Raw genomic sequence first — 19,208 nt, forward strand, 5'->3', positions numbered from 1 at the left:
TTACCACAGTGGATGCTGAGTGGGCTCATGGCCTGGGTGTGCTTTCCTCTTTGTGGTTCACCTTCTTTTCTCTCTATCTGTTGTACTTGGGATGAAAATGGCCCCCATTGGGCTAGAGAGATGGCTCAGTGGTTAGAGTACTGACTGCTCTTCCAGAGGTCCTGAGTTCAATTCTCAGCAACCACATGGTGGCTCACAACCATCTTTAATGTGATCTGGTGCCCTCTTCTGTTGTGTCTGAAGACAGCTACCGTGTACTCATATATAATAAATAAATAAATCTTTAAACAAACAAACAAGCAAAAAAGAGTTGTTTGGTCATGGTGTCTGTTCACAGCAGTAAAACCCTAACTAAGACAGAAGTTGAAGGAAGATTAAGAGTTCAATATCGCTTCTTCTTCTTCGGGAAAACACCAAATGGCGGATGACGCCGGTGCAGCGGGAGGGCCCGGAGGACCCGGGGGCCCAGGCTTAGGAGGCCTTGGCGGCTTCCGTGGAGGATTGGGGAGCAGTCTTAGGGGCCGCGGTCATGGTCGAGGCCGCGGGGCTCGTGGAGGTAAAGCTGAAGACAAGGAGTGGATCCCCGTCACCAAGCTGGGCCACCTGGTTAAGGACATGAAGATCAAGTCTTTGGAGAAGATCTACCTGTTCTCCCTGCCCATTAAGGAGTCTGAGATTATCGACTTTTTCCTGGGTGCATCTCTAAAGGATGAGGTTCTGAAAATCATGCCAGTGCAGAAGCAGACCCCGGCTGGCCAGCGGACCAGGTTCAAGGCTTTCGTCGCTATCGGGGACTACAATGGTCACGCTGGTCTTGGTGTTAAGTGCTCCAAGGAGGTTGCCACTGCCATCCGAGGGGCCATTATCCTGGCCAAGCTTTCCATCGTCCCTGTGAGGAGAGGCTACTGGGGGAACAAGATTGGCAAGCCCCACACTGTCCCATGCAAGGTGACAGGCCGCTGTGGCTCTGTGCTGGTGCGTCTCATTCCTGCCCCCAGAGGCACTGGCATTGTCTCTGCTCCTGTGCCCAAGAAGCTTCTGATGATGGCCGGTATAGATGACTGCTACACTTCAGCCAGAGGCTGCACTGCCACCCTGGGCAACTTTGCCAAGGCCACCTTTGATGCCATCTCAAAGACCTACAGCTACCTGATCCCTGACCTCTGGAAAGAAACTGTGTTCACCAAGTCTCCTTATCAGGAATTCACTGATCATCTTGTGAAAACCCACACCAGAGTCTCTGTTCAGAGGACCCAGGCTCCAGCTGTGGCTACTACATAAGGGTTTTTATAAAAGACAAAATAAATGAACCAAATCTGTTAAAAAAAAAAAAAAAAGAGTTCAATATCATCTTCAAAGAGTCTGAGGCCAGCTTGGGGTGAATCAGCCCCCCCCCCCCATATTTAGGAAAGAAACAGCCTGTTTATACTGGAAGGACTGCTCTGGCCAGCTATAATGCAATGTTTACACCTCTTCAAAATAAACAAGCCACTGACTTTTAGAGCAAGAATTCCTAACCTGGAGGCCAGAGACCTTTATGTTAAAAGATCAGAGAACATGGATGAAGGTGAAAATTATATCTTTATTCTCATTATTATTGAACTGAATTCATTCATTCACTCAAGACAGAGTGTCAATATGTTGCCTGTGGTGGCCTTGAAATTGTGATTTTTGTGCATATACTGCCTAAGTCTGGGATTAGAGGCCTCTGTCACTATGATACTAAGGAAATCAAGGTCTGTCCTAGAATTTCTAGGGCAGTGGCTAGAGAGATGGCTCAGTGGTCAAAGAACTTGGTGCTTTGTCAGAAGACCTAGCATAGTGTTCATGACAGGCAGCTCAAACTGGTACACACACACATATACACACACGCACACACACACACACTCACTCACATACATGTGTGTATTTACATATGTACTTTTTTTTTTTAAATTTAAGAATAAAGTTAAACTAGAAATGATAGCTCAAACCTTTAACCCCAGCAAATCAGGAAATAGAGGCCGGAAGGTCTCTGTGTTGTAGGCCAGCCTCTTCTATTTAGTGAGTTCCAGGCCAGAGATACATAAGACCCTTTCTTAAACTGAGGGACCTTAAGGGATTTTACAGCTCCACACCCTTCTTACAGCTTCCCCTTCCCACTGAGGATCTTGAAGCTCCCCTTTCCCGCTAAGGGCTTTTGCAGTTCTGCCCCCTCCAAGGAGTGTTTCAACCATATCTGTGCAGCCCCTGGAATGTAGGGGAAGAGCCATAATATATGACCCAGGCAGGCGCCAAGCAGTACTTCTTCCCAGGGAGAAGTGTCTAATCTGGACAGCCCTGGAATGGAGGGGTCTTGAGATGCAACCCATGTTGGCAGCAGACAATTGATTTGAAAGTCAATTAAACCCACCAATGCTTGCATTCATGGTCACCATTGCTGTAGCCCACCCGTTACTAAGTGTATAAAAACTATACTGACGGGAGACTCAGAGTTGCATCTCCTCTGGATGTAGGCCACCCCAGTGCACTGGACTAATAAACTTCTTGCTTTTGCATTGATTCCCGATCTCTCGTCTCATTCATGGGAGCCTCAAATAGATATGACTCAATTTGGGTCTTACAAAACCAGCCAAACATACAAAGAAACAGAAGGATTCAAACAGAAGCAATTTGAATTTAAAAGGAAAACCCCAGGGCAGGTAAAACTTAGCAGATGCTAGAAGGGGAGAGATAGATGATAGATAGGTAGATTCATAGATTTATGATAGATAGATAAATAGATAGATAGGTAGATAGATAGATAGATAGATAAATAGATACATACATAGATAGATAGATAGATAGATACATAGATAGATAGATAGATACATAGATAGATAGATGATAGATAGATACATACATAGATAGATAGATAGATAGATAGATAGATACATAGATAGATAGATAGATAGATACATAGATACATAGATGATAGATAGATAGATAGATAGATAGATAGATAGATAGATAGATAGATGAATGACACACACACAGAGAGAATAGAGAAACAAAAAATCCTTGCCAGTTGAGTTGGGTAACATGGAAACCAGCCACTGCACAAACAGCCATAAGGCAAGGAGGGCAGCTTTAGAGGAAAAGTGAACAAAATCCGAAGAACCAGGAAAAGCAGACTTCTGTTCTGGCCAGGGTCGGATAGAAGACAGAAGAGAGGGAAAAGGATAACTTTCCCCTTCCTGAACCAACCAGACAAGCTCTCATTTTGTTTTTTGAGACACGATTTCTTTGCATATCCCTGGCTGTCCTGGAAGGAATTCTGTAGACCAGGCCAGCCTCAAACTCACAGAGATCCACCTATATCTGCCTCCCAAATGCTGGGACTAAAGGTGTGCACCTCCACGGGCTAAAATTTACTTATCTGGGACCACACAAACTCCAGGACCTGAAGGCAAATTGGATAGTCTTAGGCAAATTGACTTTTTTCTGTCTGTCCCCCACCCCCATTAATTCTTTAGGGCAGAAACAATGGCATGTTCTTACCCAGAGGTAGAACAATCTCATTTCTTTGGCTAGGAGACAACAATTTTCCTCTAATGGACCTTTCATGCTACTATAACACCCATGCCTGGCATGAACTTGAAATTTTAATTATGACTATAGTCAAGAAAATTGACTTGTACCTAGGACTTTGAAGCCAGACATGGTGGGGGAGGGGAGAAGCTTCGTATAAAAGGACCCCCCCAACCACCTACCCACACCCACACCCACACACACACACACGCGCGCGCGCGCACGCACACACACACACACACACACACACACACACACGCACACACACACACACACTATCACTCCTGTGCTGTGTGTTTCTGGTGTTAGCATTTTGTCTAAGCTCCATTTCTGCCTGGGCTGATTTACCTGTCCGTCTCTCTCTTCCCCATTTCTGTCTTTCTCTGCTCCTACTTCTCTACCCTCATGGCTCTGCTCCTGTCTGTCTGTCCACATGTCCACTCGTCTGCCTCTATCCCTCCCAGGTCCTCACTCCTCTCCCTTCCCCAAGAAATTCGTTTTATAGCAGATCTGTTGAATGGAATGAACAAGGTGTACCTTACTCAGGAACATACGTTGGCATGCCCCACCCCCCAGATACCCTGATAGGTTATTTCTCCTCGGCTGCCAATGAGCCAATTAAAGCCAGATTAGAGAATTAAGGCAGGTTTATTGGGAGGCTGCTCTTGGGTGGGCAAGTTCACTGGTCCCAAGGACAGAGGCCAGAAAAGTCACCATGGAGAAACAGGGTTGGGGGGTAGTGGGCATGCACTAAGAGAGAGAAGAGAAGTGTGTGTGTGTGTGTGTGTGTGTGTGTGTGTTGATGAATTTTTTGGGGACAAGCCTCTGGGGGGGAAGGGCAGCCCAGGGTCTAGGTTGGAAAGTTCAGCGTTGAGGGCAGGGTATGCCAGGAAGTGACTGAAAGGTCCTTCAAGAACCTGGAGGGCACGCTGCTTTGATATGTTAAATATGCACCTCAGTCCCCTGTCAGTCTGGGTCTGAAATCAAACAACGCCCTCGCTGCGATGTATTTCCTAAGAGAACGTTAGAGATAGAGGAACACGCATGCTAATGTAGCCTTCTGGTTATCCTCTGGCCGATGCACCTCCCATAGTCAGAATGTCAGTCACTTCAGGTCCAGTGGGGCCCCGTGCTCCTCAAAGCTCCATATTTAGGGTTTGCTTGGACCAGATGAATCTTTTAAAGCAGGTTCTGAAAGGACTGGTTTTGGTCCAGGACCCCCAAAACCAAATTCGTAGCACAAAGAGGGTTTATTTGCCCTGGAAGGACAGAGAGCAGAGAATAAGAGACTAAGACGGGAGATGAAAAGGGATAGGGAACAAGGGAGGAGAGGAAGGGGTATTTGCCCCAGAGGGGACAAAGGACTGCCTCTGGATAGAGAGGTGATTAGATGTGGCATATAGGAAAATGGCAGTTCATAAAGGTGCAAGGGGAGCCCCTTGTTAGGGTGAGATGTTTAATTGTAATTGGGCATGCTAATTAGGTGACCCAAAGGTTGCTTTTAATTGCTGGACTTCAATACTTTAGTACTTCTGCTGGACCTTGGTCGTCAGCCTCAGGAGGAGGAATTAGCCAAATAAGGGAACAGACCCTGGTGGCTGACTTCAGGAATGTAGTCTGTTTTTAGCAAGGCAGAAGGAAAGGGGGAGGGAGAAAGGCAAGGTTTGCCAGAGCCATGTTTGACATACTAAGGGCTGACTAGAGGCCCTTAGGTTCTAAACAGCTCTTGTTAAAAGTTATCTTTATTAACTAATATTTATTATGTAAATCAGTCTTATGAGCTGTTGTAGTGAATTCGGGTTTTTTTTTCTTGTTTGTTTTGTTTTGTTTTTTAATGCCCTCCTGCCGCACAGTTCAAAGATTTAAATTGCTAGTTTTCCAGCACTGGTTTGTATGAAAGGATGTCACAGGTTTAGTGTGAAAGCCACAAATTTGACATTCCTAGGTAATAATCCTTTCTTACCTTGCTTTTGGTTTCCAGAAACAGGAACTTTTCTGTAGAGGGGACATGTGGGGTGGGGGGGGCACCCCTTTGGTTTTGTTTGTTTTTGAGGCAGGGTCTTAAAACACAGCCAACACTTGGAACACTTGCTTCAGTCGCAGGGAGGCTGTACCGAACATTCTTCCTTCCTTCCTAGTTCGAAAAGAGGAATGAATTTATTTGCTCTCCCAGCTCTGGACTGCTAACCCCTACGATGAGAGAGACTTGGAGAAGAACACTACCCTCTAAGACAGAGCTTTCCGGCTGGAGAGATGGTTCAGTGGTTAGAGCACTGGCTGCTCTTCCACAGGTCCTGAGTTCAGAGTCCAGCAACTACATGGTGGCTCACAACCATCTGTAATGGGATCTGATGCCCTCTTCTGGTGTGTCTGAAGACAGCTACAGTGTGCTCATATATAATAAATAAATAAATCTTAAAAAAAAAAAAAAAAAGACAGAGCTTTCTTTTAAGCAGCCCGGTTTCATTTACCACCTTGGAAAGAACGTGGACGATCCCAGTGCACACCGAGTTCCACATTCGGAGCCCAGAACCGGGAAGTGACGGGATTCGTAATAGCACACATCACAGAAATGAAAAGAGAAGTCTTTCACCAGGGTTAGGACTCATTAGGAACAAACCTTTTTGTTTGCCTAAGGCTCAGAAAGTCAAGCCAAGAAATTCGGGGAAGAACGGGTTGGGTGTCTCTTTCACCAAACTACTTCCTCCCTCTTATTCTTTCTCAGGTGTTCTCAAGACGCAGCAATCTGGATGAGTCACGAAGTGTCATTGTGACATTTCAGTGGCATCTCAATCAACTTTTATTGGGCATTTTCCACAGACTTCAGGGTATACCCTATGTATATAGATCAGCTTATTGACTTAACTCAGTGAGGTGGGATTTACTATCCACATTTAATGGACCATACAGTGGCTCACACGATGTCAACACCTAACCACAGTAGCTATTGGTTTTAATTGGCCCAACTTGTATGACAGGATCATTTTAGACTTTGACTTGAACCTTGGAAAATAAGTTCAGTTTCAGTCTCTGGAGGTAGAAAGAAGCTAATATAAACACAAAGCAGGGAGTTAGAGTGATGCCTCAGTGGTTAGGAGCACTGACTGCTCTCCCAGAGGTCCTGAGTTCAAATCCCAGCAACCACATGGTGGCTCACAACCATCTGTAACGAGATCTGATGCCCTCTTCTGGTGTGTCTGAGGACAGCTATACTACACTTATATATAATAAATAAATAAATCTTATAAACCCAAAGCAGGATAAAAACTCTTATGAAATGTGTGGGTGACTGGAAGATCTCTGGCTTCTCTGAAGTCACGGTTCAGGTTGGCCTTGAACTCACAGAAATCTGCCCGCCTCTGCCTCTGGAGTGCTGGGATTAAAGGCATGATTTGGTGTCCTAATTTAGGTTTCCATTGCTCTTAGAAAAGATGAAGACCAACATCAACTTAGGAAGGGTTCCACATCATAGTTCATCGTGATAGAAAGTCAGGGCAGGAATTCAAGGCAGGAAACTGAATCAGGAGCTGAAGCCAAGGCCGTGTAAGAGTGCTGCTTGGTGACTTGCTCCTCTTGGCCTGCTCATCCTGCTTTCTTACACAACTCAGGACCACCCGCCCAGGCTTTGCACCACCTGGAGTGGGCTGAGCTGTTTTGGTAAAGTTTTTTTTTGTTCTTTTTGTTTTTTAAATCTGACCTTAGATCATTTATTTGGTTCCCAAATAAAGACACAAAACCTTTAGATTTATAAAAAACCTTAAAACACTAGAACTGGGCAGATACCAGGCCTCTGTGCTATTTTATCTACTCCCCTGTCAGTAACCCCGAGACATCACTTGTCATTCTGCCGAGGCTGCTCTTACTTGAGCTAGCTGGCCCTTATGGCCACGTGCTTATGATCCACTCACCTCATGGTGACTTCTCCTTCTCCTTCCCCTTCCCCTTCCCCTTCCCCTTCCCCTTCCCCTTCCCCTTCCCCTTCTTCTTCTTCTTCTTCTTCTTCTTCTTCTTCTTCTTCTTCCTCCTCTTCTTCCTCCCTCTCCATCCCCTCCCCCTCCTCCTCCTCCCCCTCCTCCTCCTCCTCCTCCTTCTTCTTCTTCTTCCTCTTCCTCTTCTTCCTCCTCTTCTTCCTCCCTCTCCATCCCCTCCCCCTCCCCCTCCTCCTCCCCCTCCACTACCCTCCCCCTCCCCCTCCTCCTCCCCCCTCCACTCCCCTCCCCTCCCCCTTCCCCTCCTCCTCCTCCTCCTCCTCCACCTCTCCCTTCTCCTGGTCCTCATTTCAAACCTTAAGCCTGGGAACCAAAGCCCCACCTACCTCTCTTCTGCCCAACTACGGGCTGTAGGCATCTTTATTAACCAATCACAGATAACTTGAAGGATGAGGTTTATACAACAGAAGCTGGTATACATGAGGATCTGCTGATCTTGGGGTACACAGTTTAGCATCTGATGCAAGCAGCATCAGACCGACCCACTATACAGCCCTTCTACATCCATCATTACCAGAAACATGCTCTACGGCCATTTTCATAATTCAGTGATCCTCTTCCCAAATGACTCCAGCTTGTGTCAGGCTGACACAAAACCAACTAATCCACTAGGTGACACAAATCACATCCTAGAGGTCTTACCCGTCAACACTGCTACAATGGCAATTCAATTTTAGCATGAGTTTGTGGGAAGAGGTCAGACCATAGTCTTACTGCCTGGAAGTACCGTGCTGCTACTGAGCTGAGCATCTCCCACCATCATCTTGTTTATGTTTGAGGATAAACAAGCTGTGGTCACATCCTTTTAAAAAGCTCCTCTATTTTGGTTAAATAATTGCAATTCTCGAAAGCAGAGTAACTTAGTTACCAGAACTAAAATTACTTGTTTTCCTAGATTATTTTTGCCTTCTCTGCCCTATCAGCTTCCCAGTAATGGCCCTCAGTAATGGCTGGTCACCAGAGACGTTTATGTGCCACCTGATACTCTTCATCCCACCCCTACCTATGTCTCTAGATAATCCAAGCCATGGCCAACTAGGATCCAAAAAGGGAGAATTTGCAATTTCCATTCCTCTCCCCTTTTCTGCCCTTTAATTGCTTGACACTGGCTGCCAAGATACTACGCTTTCCCTCTGACACCACAAGTTGAATATTTTCCCCTTTGCGCATGTGCTATGCCCCCTTATAAAAGGCCCCTCCCCCTTTCCTGCTCTCTTCCTCCCTCCCCCTTCACCTAGGGGCAGCCTCTGTATCCCCCTCCCCCAATAAATCTTCAAACTGAGATCTGCTGCATGGTGTGACTTCATGGTGACAGTTCCTCAGATCATAACACTTGTACTGGAATGTTGATGCTCATTCACGGTGACAGAAGACACAAGGGAATTAGGATACACTTTTTGGGCTTTTTATCTCACGAATAAAAGATTTTAAAATTGACTCAAAAGAGATTGGGGCTAGTGTGGGCTTTTGAAACCTTAAAACCTACCCTCAGTAAAACACTTCTTTCAACAAGGCCACACCTACCTCATACCTCCTGGTCCTTCTAATCCTTTCAAACAGCTCCACTCCTTAGTAACTAAGCATTCAAATATATGAGATTATGGTGGCCATTTTTATTCAAGCTACCAAAACAGGCAACCTGCAAACTTCAGCAGCTACCTGGAGGAAAAGGATGAGGAAGAAAAGAAAGTCATGAAACCCAGCTAGATCTACTGGAAAGAAATAAGAAGTCTCTAACATTTGAAAGACAAACACACACAATTGTCACAATTTCAAGGCCAGCCAGAGAGAGCAAGGTACATAGTGAGTGCTGGGTAAGCCTGTTATGGTATAACTTCCTGCCTCAAACAGACAGACAGACAGACAGACAGACAAACAAAAATATAATAGCTCTGTGTGTAGAATGCTTACTTCTTAAGACATTTTGATTCAACAAATTAAAAACCCTGCAATTTGTCTTCTAATATTGCAAAGACGTTTTGTTTGAGCCCTGAGGCTTGAATCATCCAGGGCTTGTGAAGATGTTCTGTAACAGAGCTGTACGCACAGTCAAACACTGGTGTCACCTCTTCTAATATGTTCAATCAGCATCTTACTAATTGCCCACATTAGCATTGAACTCTCTGTAGCCTTGACAGGTCTTGAAATCCCAGTCATCCTGCCCTAGTCTCCACAGTCCCTCCACTAAGCTCAGCTTTTTCCCTCCCCTTTGCCCCCTCTCCCTTTTTAAGACAGAGTCTTGTATAGCTAAGGGTGGCTTAAAACTTGTGATCTCCAGGTGAGGCAGTCTCTGGATGATTTTTTTCTCCAATCCCTGCTCCTCTATTTGTCCCTTTATTTTCTCCCATGAACGTTTTGTTTTCCCTTCTAAGAATGACTGAGGCATCCACCTCCTGGTCTTCCTTCTCTTTGAGTTTCATAAGGTCTGTGGATTATTTTTTGGGTATTCTGAGATTTTTGGGCTAGTATCTGCTTATAAATGAGTACATACCATGAGTGTTTTTTTTTTTTTTTTTTTTTTTTTTTTTTTTTTGTGTGTGTGTGTGTGTGTGTGTGTGTGTGTGACTAGGTTACCTCACTCAGGATGATGGCTTCAAGTTCTATCCATTTGCCTAGGAATTTAATATAGGACCCACCCATATGCAACCACTAAACCCAAGCACTATTGCTGATGCCAAGAAGTGCTTCCTGGTAGGAACCACACATGGATGTCTCCTCAGAGGCTCTGCCAGAGTCATACGGATACAGAAGTGGTTGCTTGTAGCTAACCATCAGACTGAACATGAGGACCCCAATGAAGGAGCTAGAGAAAGAACTGAAGGAGCTGAAAGGGTTTGCAACCCCATGGGAAGAACAAAATTATCAACTATCCAACCCACCACAGCTCCCAGGGACTAAAACACTAACCAATGAATTTGCATGAAGAGACCCATGACCCCAGGTGCATAAGTAGCAGAGGATGGCATTGTCTGGCAGCAATGGGAGGAGAGGCCTGTGGTCCAGCAAAGGCTCATTTTCCCAGTGTAGGGGAATGCCGAGGCACTTAGGTGGGAGAGGGTAGTCGGAAGAGGGAGCACCTTCATGGAGGCAATGGGAAGGGGAGGGGGGATGGAATTGGGGAAAGAAGATAACATCTGAAATGTAAATACAGAGAATATCCAATTAAAAAAAAAAAAAAGCCTGGGGTCAGATTCCCATCATTGGGGAAAAAAAAAAAAAACAAAAAAAAAAAAAAAAAAAACAAGAAAACAAAACAAAAAGCCCCAAACCAAAACCAAAAAACTTGTGATCCTTCTGCCATTCATCCATTCCTCCGTCTGTCCATCCATCCATCCATCTATTCATCCGTCCGTCCATCCATCCATCCATTCATCCATCCATCCATCCATCCAACTATCTATCTATCTATCTATCTATCTATCTATGTAATTATTTATTATTTAGGTTTTTTGAAGTAGGGCCTCACGATGTAGTTTGGGCTAGCCTCAAACTCATAGCAACTCCTCTGCCTCAGTCCCCTAGTGCTGGGACTGCAGGTATGAGCTAATGCAGGTATGAGCTATATAATTTAGCTGATATAATTAAGGGCTAAAGTTAAAAGTCTTAAAATTTCTACTTACTTATTTCTATGTGCACTTGTACACGCATGCTTGCATGTGTGTCATGGAGATCAAAGGAGAGCTTGAGGAAGTCAGTTTTCTCCTTCTACCATGGGGATCCGGGCAGTGAAAAGCAGCTCATCCAGCTTGGTGGCAAGTACTTTTGTGCCCTGTTATCCTACTTGCTCACCACACCCCCTTTTGAGACAGTGCTCATTGTATAGCGTCATCTGGTCTAGGAACTTGCTGTGTGGGTCAGGCTGATCTAGAACTCGCAAAGATCTGATCATTTCTGCCTCCCAAAAGCTGGGATTAAAAATATGCACCACCATACCCTGGCCCCCTTACCCTTTATTTTTAATTTTAATTTTTTTTAAAGATTTATTATTTATTATATATGAGTACACTACAGCTAACTGTCTTCAGACACACTAAAAGAGGGCATCAGATCCCATTACAGATGGTTGTGAGCCACCATGTGGTTGCTGGGATTTGAACTCACGACCTCTGGAAGGGCAGTCAGTGCTCTAACCACTATTATTTTTTTAAAGGAAATTTAAGTCAGATGTATGGTGGTTTACTTCCTCCTGCAATTGCAGCTCTCAGGAGGCTGAGATATCCTGCATTCTAGGTGGCTATGGGCTACAGAGTCAACTTGGCTCCACCGTAAGACTTTGTCTCACCAGCAAAACAACAAGCAACAGCAAATCCCCCAACGTCTTTGAGGCTCAGGGCTCGCTGCGTCTCAAATGCTTGAGCAGAAATTGAGCCCACGCAGTTAAGCTCACCACACTGTGGCTCAGAACCACCATCTGTCTGCCTGTCTGGCCGGGTGCCTCTGTTCTGGTAACTTGGTTACCACCCTTTTGAGATTCATTTTTTTCCCCCTTGTATTCCAATTCTTTTTATAAAAGTCGCCATTGCATCCCAGCCAGCATGTTGTGGGGAGACAAATGGAGGCAGGTGCTTAGTTAATTGCATTCTTTACATTATTCTACTGAATCTGTTGAATACGCCTATTGGGATTGATAGATGGCTAAAGTGATGTACATTAGCAAGTGGCAGAACCAGACCTACCTGACTCATTGTATTAGTCTGTGCCCCGCTTCCCAGCCCCTGTAGGAAAGGAAAATGGCTCTTCTCCCCTTGACGAGCCCAGGTTCACTGAGTTCGGTTCTTGATAATCAGAGGATCCTCATACCCCTTCCTTCCAAGAACCAGTTATGCCAAGAATATTTTAACAGGCATCCGCTTCCACAATTTCTATTCAGTATGCCATCTACTTGACCCAAGGCAACTTGAGGAGAAAAGGCTCACTTCATCTTATAGCAGATGTGTTTATAAACAGATAAAGAGAGGTGGGGATATGTTCTATGGAGGTTTGGTAAGGTGTGGGGGAAGGGGGTGCCTCTGCTGGCTGGCCCGTGCTGAGACATCTCTTCCACAGGGTGTATAGTGTAGAATAGACTTTATTCAGGGCATGGGGAAGGGAATCAAGAGGGTAGTAGAGGCAGAGAGAGAGAGAGAGAGAGAGAGAGAGAGAGAGAGAAGGGGGGAGAGAGAGAGAGGGAAGGGGGAGAGAGAGAGAGAAGGAGGGAGGGAGAGAGAGAGGGAGAGAGAGAGAAGGAGGGAGGGAGAGAGAGAGGGAGAGAGAGAGAAGGAGGGAGGGAGGGAGGGAGGGAGAGAGGGGGAGGGGGAGAGAGAGGGAGAGAGAGAAGGAGGGAGGGAGAGAGAGGGGGGAGAAGGGGAAGAGAGAGAGAGAAGAGAAAGAGAAGCAGGCCATGAGAACTTGAGGGGAGAGGAAGCTAGTGAAGGGAGGGAAGGGGAGGCAAGTGAAAGAGAAAGAGAGCAGGATGGGGTGGGCAGGCAGCCCCTTTTATAGAGAGTTAAGCTTTCCTGGCAATAGCTGAGGGGCAGAGCTGAGACAGAATGCTCTCAACAAGTGCACTCCATCACTGAAGAAAGCAAAGCCAAGAATTCAAGCACAAACCTGACAGACCTGAGGCAGGAACACGGAGCATCCTGTGTGCTGGCTTGCTCAGTTCGCTTTCTCGTACAACCCAGGGCTACCTACCTAGGGGTGGTATTGACCACAGCGGCTACGCTTTCCCACAGCAATCATTCCTCAAGGAAATACCACACAAACTAGTCCAAGGAGGTCAGAAGAGGGCACTGAACCAGCCTCCCGAAACTGGAAGAGGCTGTGAGCTGCCCCATGTGGGTTGCTGGGAACTGAACTATAGCCCTCTGGCTAGAAGAGCAACAGGTTCTCTTGAACACTGAGCCATCTAAGAGCTAAAGAGATGTTTTCGAAGGAAGACTCAGCACTGCTCTCCTTTCCGCCATAGTTATGAAGTGATCAGTATCAGTTTAGGACACCCCACATCCGAGCTCTGAGCTTAGGACACCCCACATCCGAGCTCTGAGCTTAGGACACCCCACATCCGAGCTCTGAGCTTAGGACACCCCACATCCGAGCTCTGAGCTTAGGACACCCCACATCCGAGCTCTGAGCTTAGGACACCCCACATCCGAGCTCTGAGCTTAGGACACCCCACATCCGAGCTCTGAGCTTAGGACACCCCACATCCGAGCTCTGAGCTTAGGACACCCCACATCCGAGCTCTGAGCACAAAGATGGTTCATTTGTGCTAGGACAAATCGTGGAATAAGAGACAAAGGCAGGAGATAGAGTATGAGGGAGAAGGGCAAGGGAACAGGGAAGAGGGGGAAGGGTATTTGCCCCGTAGCATCGGGGAATAAAGGACAGCCTCTGGACAGAGGAGACAACTGTGGCCGCTTATAAAGGCACAAAGGAAAACCCTGTGTTAGGGTGAGATGTCTCACTGTAATTGGGCACCCTAATTAGGGGGCTTTTGATTGCTGGACTTTAATGCCTCTGCTGGAACTTGGTAGCTGGCCTCAAGAGGAGGAATTGGCTAAATAAGAGAATAGACCCTGGTGGCTGGCTTCAAGAATGTGATCTAACAGATTTTAGCAAGGCAGAGGGAATGGGGGATAAAGGCTGTCAGAGCCACGCTGGCCATGGTTGCCATGGTCTGCCCAGCCAGACTTCCTTCAATTTGTGTTTCCATAAGTTGGAGCTATCAGTGGAACACCTGCTTTCTCTACATCTATGTTCCACTTCAAGTATGTTCAAGGCCTGAAGAGATGGCTCAGTGGTTAAGAGCAATGACTGTTCTCCCAGGGTTCTGAGTTCAAATCCCAGCAACCACATGGTGACTCATGACCATCTGTAATGGGATCCGATGCCCTCTTCTGGTGTGTCTGAAGACAGTGGCAGTGTATTTATATACATAAAACAAACAAATCTTTAAACAAATAAATAAATCATAACTTTAAAAAAAGGAATGTTCACAATCCTTCCATCAAACTGAATATTTTACACATTTCTTCTTCGTGATTAAAAGCTAAGTTCAGTGCGCAATAACCATTCTCCAGGCTGGATGCTTTACTGTCATGAAATCCCTTGCCGTATAACGTAGTTTGTTACTTTGAGCCGACAGAGCCAGAATGCAGCCCTGTTCTCTTCCAGAATCGGATAAAAGGACTTCTAGTTCCCAGTGGGATCGTTGCTCCTCTCTGAAACCTACTGAGGCGGGACTTCATTTATTTCTGTGTGGTCTGGTCTTCCAGACCCCGCCCACCGTGGCTCTTCCGGCTGGACTTACAGCCTTCTAGAGCAGTTCTAGCCACAGCTCCAGACGCTCACACAGACCCTGCAAGCCAGTTTCAGAGGCTCCAGACGTGCTCAGGCTTGTTAGACCAGAGGGCCACTCCTTGCTGACAATTTTGTGTATTATTTGCCGTTTTTGTTGTTGCTATGAAATGATGTGTGTATAAAAAAGAAAAGATGGTGTCCCGGGTTTTGGCACAGGGTTAGGAAAGAGATGAGGAGTGTGTGTGTGTGTGTGTGTGTGTGTGTGTGTGTGTGTGTGTGTGTGTGTGAGAGAGAGAGAGAGAGAGAGAGAGAGAGAGAGAGAGAGAGAGAGAGAGAGAAGGAGTAGAGAAGTAGAGGCTGGCCATGAGTATGTGGAAAGAGAGGGGGAAAGGGAATGAGGAGAGGAGGGGGAAGGAGGGAGAGCAAAGAGCAGGTACACAGAGAGAGGGGGAAGCAGCCCCTTTTATAGTGTCAGGTCACTGGGGCGGAGCATCCCTGGCCGTTGCCAGGTAACTGTGGGGTGGGGTTTTCAGAATCCCAACTTGAATTACTTCGGGGGAAAAAAAAACAACTTAAGTAAGGAAGCTGTGGTTTTGTGGATCCTGCACAGCCTTAGGCATTTGAATACTTGGTCCCTGTTTGAGGAAATTTAGGAGAGGTGGCCTTGCTGGAGGAAGTATGTCACCGCAGGGTGGGCAGCTTTGAGGGTTCAACGCCTCATCGAATTTTTACTTTGCTTTCTGCTTCCTGGTTTGATTTGGAAGCTCTCAGCTGTCCCAGTTGCTACCCCTGTCTGTTGGTACACTTCCCTGCTGTGATGGTAGTAGACTTTTATCTTTCTGGAATGTTCTCTGGAAGCCCAAATACATGTTTTCTGTAATATGTTGCCTTGGTCATGGGGCTTTATTACAGCAATAGAAAAGTAATGATGAATACAGAAAGGTTTCTTTTGTCTCGGTTTATGGCAGGGTGGTAAGAGTATCTAGCACTGAAGGCAGGAGTTTGAGAGTCCTGGGTACATTGTATTGCTAGTCAGGAAGCAGAGAGGAACGCTGACGCTTAGCTTTCTCCTTTGAAAAAGATGATTTAACAATTTTATTACATTTATTTATTTGTGGGTGCTACAGCTTGCATGTTGAGATGGGAATCACTATGTGGGTTCTGAGGATACAACTCAGGCCATCAGGCTTGGTGGCAAGTGCCTATAAGCGCCTTCACCTGTTAAACCTTCTCTCCCTAGAGCCTGTTTATTATTTTTTAAGGTTTATCTTATTTGTATTTATGCGTATGAGTGTGATTGTCTTTCTGGTAGTGCATATGATTATAGGTTCTGCAGGAGACCAGATGGAGCCATCATATCTGGAGTCACCAGACACTCCAGGTGGGTGCTAGCTATGGAATTTAGATCCTCCGAAAGAGCAGCATGTGTTCTTAACCTCGGAGCCATCTCTCTATCCCTTGGGGGAAAAACCATTCAGTGTTGGCTCCCAGTGTCCAGGTTGCTGCTGCCCATATTCAAGGTGAATGTCCTAAGTTAAACCTGCCTGGAAACTCCTTCAAATATATACTCAGAGGCTTGTCTCCAAGTAATTCTAAAGCCAGTCAGGTTGACAATGAAGATCTATTCCACTCGCTAGTTAAGAGCAACCAGGACTTAATGTCAGGAGGGCCCAGTTATTGTGCAAACAGCTCCATAGCCTCCGGCCTTCCACTTTTGCTAAGCTGTAAATCTAAAAACGATTAAAATAGAACATCCCCCAATCCTCAAGTATTTAAAATGCTGAGATATGTACCATCTAACGTCTCAACCAATGAGATGTGCATGGTTTGAGAGAGCAGGTCAGTATCTACTATTCTGGAACCCAAGGCTGATGGTTTCCCTGTCCGTGCCTCTGTCCTGAGACCTTCCTTTACTTCCCGTATCCATCCTTTACTTCCCGTATCCATTTTGGTACCCCCTAAACCAGACATGGAGTTCCTGAACAAAGGGGTCACTGAACACTTTATGGAGAGAAGTGATGCCAGATTAGATGAAAAATATGAAAACCACCGAAGTCGATTACTAGAAAGATCTCCTCGGAAACTGGACTGTCAAAACTTGCAGTGCAGAAGTCGGAGTAGGAGCTTGGGGGAGGCTGAATGACTGAAACCTGTGCGCAATCTTAGGTGGGGGGCGGGGACGTTTCCGGTGGCCGGCCAGCCGGCGCAGGTGCACCAGGAGCAGCGACAAGCTCCGCCCACCCGGAAGCCCGCGCGGCGCGCTCTCTCAGCCCCACCCACTCCGGGGGGCGGGGCCGCGTCGCGGCTGCGCGCTGCGCCGCGGTCAGCTGACTGCTCCGCCGGGCACGTGACCGGCTCCGGGCGCAGGAGTCGAGGAAGCCGAGGGGCCGGAGCTCAGGTCCGGGAGGGATGGAGCGCTGAGCGGTTAACGTCTGCCAGGCTTCCTGCCTCCGCGCCTGCCGCCGCCGCCGCCTCCCGAGACAGCTTCCCGGGTCAGTGAGCGACAGCCCTGCGGGGAGACGGCCCTGCTGTGGCCGCCGGGGAAGGATGGGGGCGGCGCGGGGGCCTAGACTGTGGCGTCGGACCTGCCGCCGGCCTGGGTGCGGGCTCTCAGCATCTCGGGGCCTAGGGTTGGTGTCTTTGGAAGCAGGAGGAGGCGGAAGGAGCCCAGGAGGGTTACTCGGTGCAGAAGGGAGAAGTGTACATTCGGGTCCTTCTCGGATGGGAGTCCCAGCGAGTCCTAGTCACTTGTGAGAAGGTGGGAAGTGATAAGAATGCCTCCGATGAAGATGTGTGTGTGTGTGTGTCCAGTCTCCACTGGGTGTTCATGCCTCTATGTGAGTAGAAGGAATGACAGTTTTCAGGGCTGAAGAGGTGCCCACTGCAGGTAGGGGGCGGTCACAGAGGACACGGGGGTCATTGTAGGCAGTGGACGCAACAGGGATACAGGCAGCTAAAGACATTTCACTAGATTGCGGTGGGGGTTGGGAGGGTTAAACAAAATCCCCGAAAAGGAACTTGCGGACAGAATCTCTTATAAGGCACATTGAATCACCTATGAGGCATAAGAGGGAAGCTAGTATTTTTCTCAGAGGAAGGATGTGTCGGGGGGTGGGGGGGAAATGTCCGCTCAGTATTTAGTGGTGGCCCGGGAATGGAGAGGTGGGTTGTGAATAGCCCAGCCCTAGAAGTTCACATTGATGGCGGGAAGAGAAGTCACAGGGGAAAGATGAGGTCGTATAGAATTGGGAGAAACAAGAAGAGGAGGAAAGTATCCTGGAGAAAAGAAAACTTGAATTTGGGTCTTGGCAAATCGGTGGGATTGGAGGAAACAAAGGAGAACTTTTTGTTCAGCAGAAGCCCTGTTATTTGAGGGCCGATGAGAGAAGAAGCCATGTTTCAGGGGTGCCAAGGCCAGGTTAGTGGTTGGCTGCATTGTGGAAAAGTGGGAAATAGTTTTAAAGTCTGGTGATACTTGTTCATATAGTGCATGCTCTCTGATAGACACTATGGGGTGCTAAGGCTTAGGAAGCAGACAGGGACTCTGCTCTCAGAGCTTCCAGACAAATATGGAGGATATAGGTTTTAATAGTCATACATGTGACGTGTGATGGATGGAGCGCTCAACTTTATCATAGCTCAATCCTAGCTCTTGGGAGGCAGAGCCAACCAAAGCTAAAAAGGGAAAATGTTATACAAAGGTAAAATCTACTCCTAAGGAATAATGGAGCAGTGCCGAGCTGTACAGGACCTTTTTGGGAGATTCAAAGAAGGCTTTGCTGAGGATGTGACTTAACCTAAGGTCTGAGAAGAGGTTTGTGTGAAAAGGGGATGAGCAGGCAGGAGTGGAAAGAACTTTCTAGGTTGAGGGGACTGTTTGCCAACACACCTTTCCGGAACTTGCCGGGAGCCTGGAATGAGAAAGGTGTGGATGTGGAGGAAGCTGGAGTCAGACTGTGCAGGGCTTTTCTGTTAGATTCAAAGGGGATCCTGTGAGGTTTATAAGCAGTGGACACAGACTGTGGCCCCACAAGGCCCCCACACTTTGAGTCAGCCTGGCTGCATAGCAGGACCCTGTCTGGAAAGTCCCAGATTGCTTTTCTGTGAGAATGGTCTGTGCACTGTCCTGTGCGAGAAGATGAGGAGCGGCACGGTGAGCTGCAGCGCTCGAGGTGGCAGCACAGTGTGGCCGCAAGTGAGTCTCGCTGAAGTTGGAGCCCCAGGTTTTCAGCTCAGAACTGCAGGACCTTTTGTCTTTTGGTTACGTTGCAGATACCAGATCAGATCTCAAGAAATAGTCCTCTGCATCCGGAATGTTGGGACAGGCGTTTTTTTTTTTTTTTTTTTGAAGACCGGATCTCTCTATGCAGCCCTGGCTGTCCTAGAACT

The 19,208-nt window shown here is 47.0% G+C and overlaps 2 protein-coding genes across 2 annotated transcripts in view; both read left to right on the forward strand.

Moving 5' to 3' along the window:
- Positions 1-417: 417 nt before the first annotated feature.
- Positions 418-1,281, forward strand: LOC308414271 (small ribosomal subunit protein uS5-like; the record flags this gene model as incomplete). Its single annotated transcript, XM_080909477.1, has 1 exon — positions 418-1,281. The coding sequence occupies one exon, from the start codon at positions 418-420 to the stop codon at positions 1,279-1,281; it is 864 nt and encodes a 287-aa protein (XP_080765603.1).
- A 15,886-nt stretch (positions 1,282-17,167) lies between these two features.
- Positions 17,168-19,208, forward strand: part of ATP6V1C1 (ATPase H+ transporting V1 subunit C1) — a 29,765-nt gene continuing 27,724 nt past the window's right edge. Inside the window, exon 1 of the mRNA XM_080909355.1 lies at positions 17,168-17,311. The gene's annotated coding sequence lies outside the window, so the exon portion shown is untranslated. The remainder of the gene's footprint in view (positions 17,312-19,208) is intronic.

This window comes from Micromys minutus (assembly GCF_963924665.1).
Source record: "Micromys minutus genome assembly, chromosome: 33".
Lineage (NCBI taxonomy): Eukaryota > Metazoa > Chordata > Mammalia > Rodentia > Muridae > Micromys > Micromys minutus.